The 11,419-nt window shown below is 37.1% G+C and overlaps 1 protein-coding gene and 1 non-coding gene across 2 annotated transcripts; one reads left to right on the top strand and one right to left on the bottom strand.

The window, feature by feature from the left end:
* Nucleotides 1-8,265: 8,265 nt before the first annotated feature.
* On the bottom strand, nt 8,266-8,372 carry LOC127098821 (small nucleolar RNA R71). The gene has a single exon (XR_007793514.1). It is a non-coding gene; the product is annotated as a small nucleolar RNA R71 (small nucleolar RNA).
* Nucleotides 8,373-10,411: 2,039 nt separating this feature from the next.
* Nucleotides 10,412-11,188, top strand: LOC127095852 (NDR1/HIN1-like protein 6). The gene has a single exon (XM_051034484.1). The coding sequence runs from the start codon at nt 10,451-10,453 to the stop codon at nt 11,186-11,188; it is 738 nt and encodes a 245-aa protein (XP_050890441.1). The 5' UTR covers nt 10,412-10,450.
* The last annotated feature ends 231 nt before the right edge of the window (nt 11,189-11,419 follow it).

Here is an 11,419-nt window from a genome sequence, read left to right as displayed (position 1 = left end):
GGATATCTCTATAGCTTCCTTGATCAATCAATACTCTCTTAATCTCTCAATCACCACACCTTATTGTTATGACCATGGGGTCATTGTCATGTGGATGGATGCCTGCAATGTTCCTCTTAGAAAAGTTAATCTTAGACTCTAGGGCTCCCTTATTTCTAGATTCATGGCTTTTGGGCAACCCTTAAATGGTGAGAATTTGACGTGCATACCTCCTACGAGTGAAAATGAAAAATTTAATGTGAAATATATTCCTTATGCATCTTTTATGGGTGCTTTGATATATGAAATGTTGTATACAAGATCAAATATAACACATGATATTGGTACAACCAATAGATTTTTGTCAAATCCAAGTAAAGAGAATTAGAATGTTGTAAAAGGGGTTTAAAGGTACCTTTACGGTACTACTTGTGTAGGGATTTTATTTAGAGGATATAAGCCTACTTTAGAGGGGTGATCTAACTCATACATGTCTAGAGACATTGATTATAGTAAGTCCACTTTGGGCTAAATGATTAAATTTGCAATGAGAGTTGTGGCTTGGCAGTCTAGACTGCAAAAGTGTGTAGCATTATCTACTACAAAGGCAAATTTCGTTTCCATTAATGAAGCATGTAAAGAGTTTCTATGATAGAAGAATTTTTGTAGGAGCTTGGGTTTGCTCAAGACAAATATGTGTAATTTTTTTATATTTAAAGTGTTATTCATCTTGGCAAGAATCCAACTTTTTATAATAGGTCCAAAAACAATGATGTGATGTATCACTGTATACATGATGATTTGGATGCTAATTTTTAGAGTTAGTTAAAGTCAATACTTATGATAATGGTTATGATATAATTCTAAATCGTTTCCAAAATAAAAATATGAAGCATTTTGTGATATTGCCGATTTGACAATTTGCTCTAGATAGTTGTGAGGGGGGATATTTGTTAGGTTTGAGTTCCTTTCCTATGTGGAAAAAGACCCAAATATGTTAGCTCATTTGAGTATGACTTATCCTAAGTGGAGAGGATATTTTAGGGATGAGAGAGAGAGAGAGTAGAAAATTAGCTTCAAAAGAGAGAAACCAATTCTCATTTTCTTATAACCAACATCAGCAAAAAACCGATTTATGGTTCGTTAACTATTAAATTAGACTCGTATTTGGAGGGAAGGTTTATAGCACCTATGTCTACCTTTAGAAAGTTCGTGTCATAAAAAAAAGTCTAAGTTGAGAGATATTGACTTTCACTTAAGCTGCATTTTTGGGTATTTTTCAGCATCTTATTTTTTTATTTGTAAGCTACTTTGCTTTATATTTTGGCTATTGTTAGCACTAGTTTGTTCATCACATTGAGTCTCTCTTGTAACTTATTTGATTATAGGTGAGATATTTCTTAAGTATTGAAGATATGTGGTTTTCACTCTTACATTGAGGGTTTAACAGATAAAATATTAGTTTTCTCTTGTGCCTTTATTTGTTCTATTTGTTACCATATATTTGTTGTTGATCCTCATAGGTTATTACAAGTCTGGGGAATTTTATTTCCACTATGTATTAGTCGATTATTATGTGTTAATCTCCCATAAGAGTAACATCAAAGCTTTTGATTAAGGGTTATTTTAATTGTTTGAATGATGGAGTCAAATACAAATGTGAAGACGATATTGTTGAGTGGTTGTAATTACCATTTTGTGTAAGAGTAAGATGAAAGAACTTCTATTTGTACAGAAATTTCATTACCGATTTTTAATTCCATAAAGTTGAATTCTATGTCTGATGAAGAATGAGAGTTTGGACATCTATAAGTATGTGATTTTATTCATAAATATGTAGAAGGCCATGTTTATAATCATATTGCTAAGAGACACATGCAAAAACTTTATGGGAGAAGATAGAATTCTTGTATGGCTCTAAATCAAGAACTAATAATTTTTTCTTGTTGAATAGCTTCAAAAGTTTGAAGTATAAGGAGGGGACTTCTATTTCAAAAGTTTGAAGTTTCAAGGACTTCTTGCTCAAATTTTAGGAATGGGTATCGAATTTGATGATGAACTTTTAGGACTATTTCTATTGATATATTTACTAGAGTCTTGGGAGACGTTTCATGATTATATCATAAGATCTGCTCCAAGAAGTCTTTTTTCTTGTGAAACGACTAAGGGTGGTATTCTTAATGAGGAGATGATAAGGAAGGCATATGGTTCTTTATTTAAATATGAGGTTTACTTGTCAATAAAAATAGGGGAGAAGTCAATAAAAAAAACCAAATGGTTGTAGAGAGAATTGCATAAGCAAGTCCAAGTCGTGATACAAGAATCTAGAGTGTCATTATTGTCATAAAATATGATACATGCAAAAATATCGATATCAATGGAAAAAGGATAACAGAGAAAAGAAGCATAATCCTAAACAAATAGGTCATGAAGATCACAATGATGATAATGTTACTACTACTTATAGTGATTATCTTGTTATTATTTGTGATCATGATTTTGTTAATCTCGTTCTAAATGAAAGCATGTGGATAATTGACAATGGTACTACATTGAATTTTACACCGAGGAAGGAGTTCTTCATATCTTATACTTCTGGTGACTTGGGAGTGTTGAAGATGGATAATGATGGTGTATCCAAGGTAATTAGTTTTGGTGATGTTTTCTTTCAAACCAACATGGGAATGCAATTGTTGCTTAGAGGTGTTAAACATGCTCCATATGTATGCTTTAATTTAATCTATTTGCATATGCTTGATGATTGTGGTTATCAAAATCACTTTAGCTTTGCAAAGTTGAAACTAAAAAAAGGTAACTTGGTTGTGACTAGAGGGAATTTTTTTTATAAAATGTATTGGACAAAAACATTGGTTACTAGAGACAATGTGATTATTATCGAAATAGAAGCATCTTTATGGCACCGAAGAATTAGTCATATTAGTGAAAAAGGGGCTGAAAGTTTGGCCAAAAAGGATGCGTTTCTAGAATTAAAGAATACATATTTGAAGAAATATTATATGTGCATGGTTGGTATATAGACTACAACATCCTTCAAGAGATAACCTCCATCAAGCAATTCAGAGTTGCTTCAATTGGTACATTCTAATGTTTGTTGTCCATTAAGGTAAGTTCCTTGAGTGGTACACTTTGTTTTGTTATCTTTATTGATGATTGTTCTAGGAAATTATAGGTATATACCTTGAATACAAAATACCAAGTGTTGGAGCAATTCAAGGAATTCCATGCTTTGGTTGATAGAAAGACACATGAGAAGCTGAAATGTGTTCGTTTTGACAATGATGGTGAGTATTGTGGACCATCTGGTGCCTATTGCAAGAACCAGGATATTTCACATGAAAAGACTCATTTTAAAACTCCTAGGTTGAATGGTTTAGAAGAGAGGATGAGTAGAATACTAATCGAGAGAGTGATGTGTATGTTATTTGAAGATAAGTTGCTCATTGTTATTGGAGTGAGGCACTTTACATGACATTGCATGTTCTTAATTTAATTTCATCTTGTTGCTTTGAATAGTAAAGTTCTAGACAAAATTTGGTTTGTAAAGAATGTCAAGTATGATAATTTGATAGTATTTGGTTGTAAGGATTTTGTGCATATTCCAAAGGATGAAAGATCCAAGTTAGATGCAAAGTCAAAAAAATACATCTTCATTGGTTAAGGGAAAGATGAGTTTAGTTACTGGTTAAAACTCCATAATCATCTCAAGTTTAACTTAAGAGGTATAATAGACACAAACAACCTTCCAGAAGGTATAATTGTGATGAGTATGTGACCTTGACTGACGAGGTTAAACCAAAGTGTTTACAAGAGACATGGAAAGTTATGAAAATAAAAAGTGGTTAGATGTAATGCATGATGAGATGAAATCATTGTATGATAATCACACTTATGATTTAGGGTAGTTTCATGAAGAAAAAAAATGGCTTTGGAAAACAAGTAAATTTATAGAGTTAAACATGAGAGAAACTTTGAGTATCCAAGGTATAAAGTCGTATTAGTGGTGTTTTCCGTTAAATAAATGATGTTTATTTTAATTAGATTTTATACCTCTTGTAAAGATGTCATCAATCGGAACTGTGTTGAGTTTGGATGTTATTCTTGGTTTAAGGTTGAGTAAATGGAAGTGAAAACAAATTTCCTTCATGGTGTCTTGGAGGAAGATATCTATATAAAGCAACCCGATGGTTTTAATGTTAAAGGCAAAGAAGACCACATGTGTAGATTGAGAAAAAGTCTATACGAGTTGAAGAAAGCTCCAAGGCAGTGGTACAAGCACTATTATAAATATACCCATTTTACCTCAGATGCGAAGAGGATTTTAACTCGGATAGGCAAGCTAGGTAACAAAGGGCGACATGAAAACCTGTCACCACAATCCTTGGATTCTTAATAACCAAGGGGATAGTTGAAAAGGTCATTAGTTCGACCCCCAAAAATATCATTCTTTTATTTTATTTTTAAAGCTATGTAGCGCGCGCCATATACCTCTCGATTTTTGTTAATAACCGATGGAAAAAGGCTTGTATTTAAGTCGTTTTTTATTAATAACCGAGGGGTATAAATTTTTTTCTTCCATTTATGGTTTGTTTTAAATCTCATTTTAACTGACATCTATCTTTTTTTACACAAAACCTAAAAATTATGTGACAAAATCAAATTATTTTTATTTTATATAGAACATAAGACATAATACCAAATTTACATTTTCTACAAAATGTACATTTATTACCTCAGTCGAGTCTTGAACGATGCAAAAAATGGGTATAGTCTTATAGAAAAGATGTGCCTTTGTTTGTATTTCTCATGTATAAAATTAAAACATTAGATAAAACCATTTGATGTGTATGTGTCTTCGCATTTCGACATTATTAAACACATGTTGTCTAAACCAATTTTGCATAGTCGAATTGGAAAATGGGCTATTTCTCTAACATAATATTCCCTAACATACGTGCCTTTAAAGGCAATGAAGGGACAGGTGGTCGCCAACTTTATCGTCGATCATGCGATAGTCGAGGCACCCTAAAATTATTTGTAGCCAGAACCTTGGAAGCTATACTTCGATGGCTCCATCCATAAAAATGGAATTGGCATTAGAATTTTAATAATTTCACCTAATAAGATTCCAAAAAAGTTCAAATATAAAATTGACGACTCTTGCTTAAATAATGAGGCGCAGTATGGGGCTTTAATATTTGGTCTCGAAATCTTGTTACATTTGAGGGCAAAAAGAGTCGAGATAAGAGGATACTCAAAATTAGTTGTTAAGCAGATAACGAATAAGTACATATGTATTAAGGAAAAGTTAATCATGTAATTTGTTATAGCCAACCGACTAATCAAGTGTTTCGATCTTGTGGATGTTTGACATGTTCCTCGACTTGAAAATTAAAAGGCGATTGAGTTGGCACAAATTGCTTCAGGATACAGAGTGTCAAAAGAGAAGTTATAGGATTTGATTAAAGTACGAGGATGAGTAAAATCGATAAGTTTGTCTCCTTAGGACCTAATAATGACGAAGTTGGGGTCAGTAGATCCTGGAAATTTTGAGGTCTTTGCCATAAAAAATTTGACTGATACTGACTAGCGAAGAGCAATACTCAAATAGTTAGAGAATCTGACAAATCGACTGACCAAAAGGTTAAGTACAGATCTTTGGGCTATGTTATCGTAGGGAACAAATTATTCAAGAAAATACCTGAGGGTATTTTGCTCAAATTCTTTGGTGAGAGTGAGGCATATCTGGCTGTATCGAACGGCATGTGGTGCCCATCAAGTGGGGCATAAAATGAGATGGTTGTTGTGTTGACAAGGCGTTTATTGGCCTACCATGCTAAAGGATTGTATTAAGTTCGCTAAGGGTTGTCAAGAGTGTCAAGTGCATGTAGGCATTTAACATGTCCATGTAAGCGAATTACATGCAATTGTGAAGCCATGGCCATTAAGAGATTGGGAATTGGATTTAATTGGTGAAATTCGACCAACATCGTTGATAACGTGAAAACACATCAGATAATTGCCTCTATTTACACTCAGAAACCACATCATTTCGATTAATATCCAGATTATTGCGCAAGTATTCGTGTTGTTTTTGCAGGTATTTGAATCTCCACGCATTAAAGAGCAAAATGAAGAAAAGGAAGAAGAAACAAGTAAAAAAGCATAGAAAAACCAGAAGAACAGAAAAAACAGATTTTGCTGATGTGACGATCGCCACACATTCATGACGCTTGTCACGGCCCAGACTGTGACGACCGTCACAGGCCCATGACGAGCGTCACACGACCACAAACTGCGCTTTGAAGCAGTCAGCAACATGCATCCAAAAGTGCCTATATTTCCTCCAACAAACTTTTCCCACGATTTCCTCTCTCAAGACCAAGTGTTTCTTGAATTCCTCAACTACCAAGACCTAATGGACACTATATAAAGGGCTCAATTGGGAAAAATTGGGGACGCCTACTTTTGATTTGACGCTCTGCAATTTAGTTTCCATTTTTTAGCATTCAGCATTTTTTCTCTTTCTTTCCAGCAACCTTGTTTCCGTTGCCTTATTGTATTCGCCATTCTTTTCATAGTTTCCCTTTTCCGGTTAGTTTTTCCAGTTAGCCATAGTAGTAGTTTCCTACACTGGGGAACTACTACACTTTATTTAAATTTAAGTAGTAATCTGTATTGAAGAAGCAAAGCCTAGTAGTCTGTATTGAAGAAGCAAAGTCTACCGACTTGTGGAGGACTGCTCAAGTGCTCCAAGAGTCGCTATACTCTGTACTTCGATCTCCAGGTTTTTATTGAATTATTATTATTGTTGCCCATTTATTGTTATAAGCATGTTTGCCGCTGAGTTAATCTGTTTATGCCTTGCGATTGCTTTAATTAATATGTCCAGCTAAACTACCGGTATCGGTATGTAGCAACTTAATTTGATGGGATTTAATAATAACCGGTGAAAACCCTTTTTCTCAAATAACCTTTTAGGCTGAAGTTTTTAATCTAAATTTAATTAACTTTATCACAAAAGCGTGAAAAGCTATTTAATACAATTTTTCCACGAGAGTGGGAAATTAACTAAAGTGAGAACCAACAACCGCGAGAGCGTAAGGCTCGAGCTGGATAGTAAAAATTAGGCATTGGGTTTAAAAACAGCGAGAGCACTTTAAAACCAATTAGAATTTATTTATTTTCAAAAAGTAATTTTGACTTCAAATGGGACAGCGAGAGCGTACATTCTGACTTAAAATTATAGGCCAAATCAACAACCACGAGAGTGTGAGATAAAGTCTTTTAAATAAACATTTTCTATTGAGAGATATTTGGCATTTAAACTATTCACCGGTGACTTATCGAATCCCTGACGATTAATGCGCTGCATATTGATTCCTTCCCTTTATTCTTTCTTAAAACCGAAAATTTCCCTTAGATTTACTATATTACCCCCGAACTCTTACTAATCAAATCCCTTAGCTAAACATAGTGACGTTAGCAGCACTAATTTGACCATAGGTCCCTGTGGGATCGATATCTTTTAAAACTAAAGCGACTAGACTGTGCACTTGCAGTCAAGCACCCGATAAACTATATTTTATATATAGTCAGACGAACCATCAAGTTTTTGGCGCCGTTGCCGGGGACCTGTTTTAGTCGAATAGTGTGATTCTTCCGTTGCACGGTATAGACTAAGGTAAAATCAAAAACTAATCTTCTCTCATTTTCTTTCCCTGATTGTATTCCAAGTACTCGCTCACAAGGCGATAACTTAGCACCACCAATCCCTGAATTAGAGCGTTTCATATACGTGAGACGCCAAATACACGAATATCAACAAAAGTACGGTATTCCCGATATTTCATTCCCTCCTAAATCAGAAGAAAAACCAAACATGGCTGACGAAGTACCACATAATCGTCCTCTTAAATTCTACGCTACCCCATCTCAACAAGAACCTCACAACAACATTGTTGCTCCCACTATTCATTGAAACGATTTCGAGCTGAAACCCTCACTCTTATCAGCCGTCCAACAACATCAATTTGCTGGAAATCCAACTGAAGATCCTAATGAACACCTGACCAATTTGTGCAGTACGCGGATGCTGTAAAAGCGAATGGTGTATCTCAAGATGCGATAAGACTGCGCCTTTTTCCCTTTTCTCTAAGAGACAGAGATTGGGCTTGGTTGCAATCCTTGCCCTCCAACTCCGTTACAACGTGGGAGGAGCTGAAGAACGTCTTCTTATCCCGATACTTTCCGCCGAGCAAAACTGCTATGCTGAGAGCTCAAATCAACGGATTCAGGCAAAAAGATGTGGAATCTCTCTACGAAGCGTGGGAGAGATACAAGGACATGATGAGAATATGTCCATATCACGGTCTAGAAGACCGGGTAATCATTCACACTTTTTATAATGGGCTTCTATACAACACAAGACTTACAATAGACGCTGTCGCGGGCGGTGCACTTATGGATAAGCCATACACCGAAGCCTATCAACTCATTGAAAACATGGCCCAAAACCATTGCCAATGGGAGGTGAACAAACTCCAGTGGAAAAGTCCCAGACTAAGGGTGGAATGTACGAAATCAGTAGCCTTGACCATGTTCATGCAAAGGTAGATGCCCTGGTCCAAAAATTAGATAACTTGACCATACCACCCGCAGCCACCGTGGCTGCTGTAACTCCGAACTGTGAGTTATGTGGAAACCCTGGACACACTGCACAAGAATGTCAAATATTAGTAGGAGTCCCAACCTATCAAGTGAACTACACACAAGGAAATCCCTATTCAAATACTTACAACCCTGGTTGGAAAAACCATCCCAATTTCTCGTATAAGAATAACAATGCCCTTTATGCACCTGGCCAAACACCAGTTGTTCCGCCTGGATATCAAAAGCCAGCTAATAATGCTCCTAACATGCCTAGGAAGTCAAATCTCGAGTTGATGATGGAAAGCTTCATAGCTACTCAAGCTCAAACAAACAAGGACTTCTTGAACCAAAACATACATACGAGCGAGCAACTTAAACAACTAGCGAAGAAAGTAGACGCCTTAGCCACCCACAATAAAATGCTTGAAACACAAATTTCACAAGTGGCTCAACATCAAGCATCTACAACCGCTCCAGCTGGAACATTTCCTGGACAGCCGCAACCTAATCCGAAGGGACATGCAAATGCCGTTATACTGAGAAGTGGAAAAGAAGTAGATGGACCCGTAGATCCAAGACTCCAAAACCCTGCCATGTACCAAAAACCAGATAAAACCTCAACTGAGCAGGTGAATGAACCAAAGGAAACAGAAGATAATACCCAGGAGGCCGAAGAGAAAGAGAAACCTTATGTGCCTCCACTTCCTTATAAACCACCCATTCCGTATCCTCAAAGACTCAAAAGTTCTAAAACTGCGAATCAATTTAGGAAATTTGTTGAGCTTCTGAAACAATTAAACATTACGATACCCTTTACAGAAGCCATCACTCAAATGCCCTCCTACGCCAAATTTCTTAAGGAAATCCTATCCAATAAGAAAAAGATTGAGGATGACGAAACAATTACACTTACTGCCGAGTGTAGCGCCATAATCCAGAACAACATGCCTCACAAACTAAAAGACCCGAGTAGTTTCTCCATACCCTGTGTCATTGGAAAGTTCGTCATAGACAAAGCTCTATGCGATCTAGGAGCCAGCATTAGCGTAATGCCCCTAACCATTTGTAGAAGGCTCAGTATGGGAGAGTTAAGACTGACAAAGATGTCCGTTCAATTAGCTGACCACTCAATCAAATATCCTGTCAGTATAATAGAGAATGTCCCAGTTCGTGTAGGTCAATTTTACATTCCTATCGATTTCATAATCATGGACATTAAAGAAGATGCCAGTACACCTATCATTCTACGCCCACTAGCGCCTCTACGCCCACGCCCTCGGACCCAGTCCCAGAGCCGGAGCCGGTGGCTACACCGACGAGGGATTGTTTGGATGTGAAATGTGGCATAATGCTTGAGACCACCACATATGTCTATGTGGCACCTTATCCTCTTTGCCTCCTTTGGTGAGTTTAATGTTTCAAGATCTTTATAAATACTTTTAATGTTAGTTCCACGTTCTATGTGTGACTATTTGCAATACATTTATTGCTATTAACTCAATTATCTATTTTTGTTATATTGGAGCAAACTCATGATAATTATTAGAGCTGTCAATTTAGGGGGCCAATTAATTTATGCCCCAACCCCCAAAATAAGGGGGCCTAAAAAAATTAAAGAATAGTAAGCCCTAAAATACATAGGCCCTAAAGTTAGATGGGGCCAAAATTTAAAAGAGGGCCATAAGGTCCCAAATAAAATAAAAAAACTTAATTTTGAAAAACAAAATAAAATAAATTCAAAAAATAAAAGAACTTTACTCTCTCTCCCTCCATCGACAGTATTATTTTCTCCCAAACAACCATGACAGATCGAGTATACCCCGCCGTCAAACCCACCACCACCGCCGCCAACGGTAACGGCGTATTCACCGTCAACCCATCTTTCCCAGCCACAAAGGCCCAACTGTACGGTGCCTCTCGCCCAACCTACCGTCCTCAACCCCATCACCGTCGTACCCGTCGTCGCTGCTGCTGCTGCACCTTCTTCTTCTACCTCCTCCTCATCATCCTCATCCTCCTCTTCATCATCGGCATCGCCGGCACTGCTTTCTACCTAATCTACGGTCCCCACCGTCCTTCCTTCACCGTCACTTCCCTCAAACTCTCCTACCTCAACCTCACATCTTCCTCCACTCTCAACTCAAAATTCAACGTCAACATCACCGCCAAAAACCCCAACAAAGACATCACCTTCGTTTACCAACCCACCTCCATTCAAATTCTCTCCAACGAAATCGATGTCGGCGACGGAACAATCCCCTCTTTCAAACACGGCAAGAAGAACACCACTCTGCTAAAAGCTTCCATTCTGAGCAAAGGAGCACCGCTAGAGAGCGACGCCGCAACAGAGTTGAAGAAGAACATGAAGAGCAAGAACGGGTTACCGTTGAAAGTGAAATTAGATACCAAAGTGAAGGCTAAATTGGGAAAATTGAAGACACCTAACATCAGAATAAGAGTCTCTTGTGACGGAATCAGAGTCCATGTTTCCGCCGGTAAGAAACCGGTGGCGGTGGCGGAAGCTTTGTACAGAACATGAATTCGACGAATTCGACGACGGTGTAATTGGTTGACGGTGGCGGAAGCTTTGCACAGAACATGAATGGAGTGATAAACTCAACGTCCAAATTTTGGGAATAAAATAAGGCCCCTCAACGGGGCCTAAAAAAATGCATTATATAAAGGATCTAAAATTTTAGGGCCTAAAATAAATCTCAATGATAAAGGGGTTAATATATTGGGGCTTTAATAGAACTTAATAATTGGGCCT

The sequence above is a fragment of the Lathyrus oleraceus genome, chromosome 6 (assembly GCF_024323335.1).
Source record: "Lathyrus oleraceus cultivar Zhongwan6 chromosome 6, CAAS_Psat_ZW6_1.0, whole genome shotgun sequence".
In the NCBI taxonomy this organism is placed as follows: Eukaryota; Viridiplantae; Streptophyta; class Magnoliopsida; order Fabales; family Fabaceae; genus Lathyrus; species Lathyrus oleraceus.
Note: the sequence above shows the minus strand (reverse complement) of the source record. Positions and strands in the feature narration are given on the sequence as shown.

What these genes read in the sequence shown, in the direction of transcription:
- LOC127095852 (XM_051034484.1), top strand. Translation starts at nt 10,451, where the DNA reads ATGACAGATCGAGTATACCCCGCCGTCAAACCCACCACCACCGCCGCC.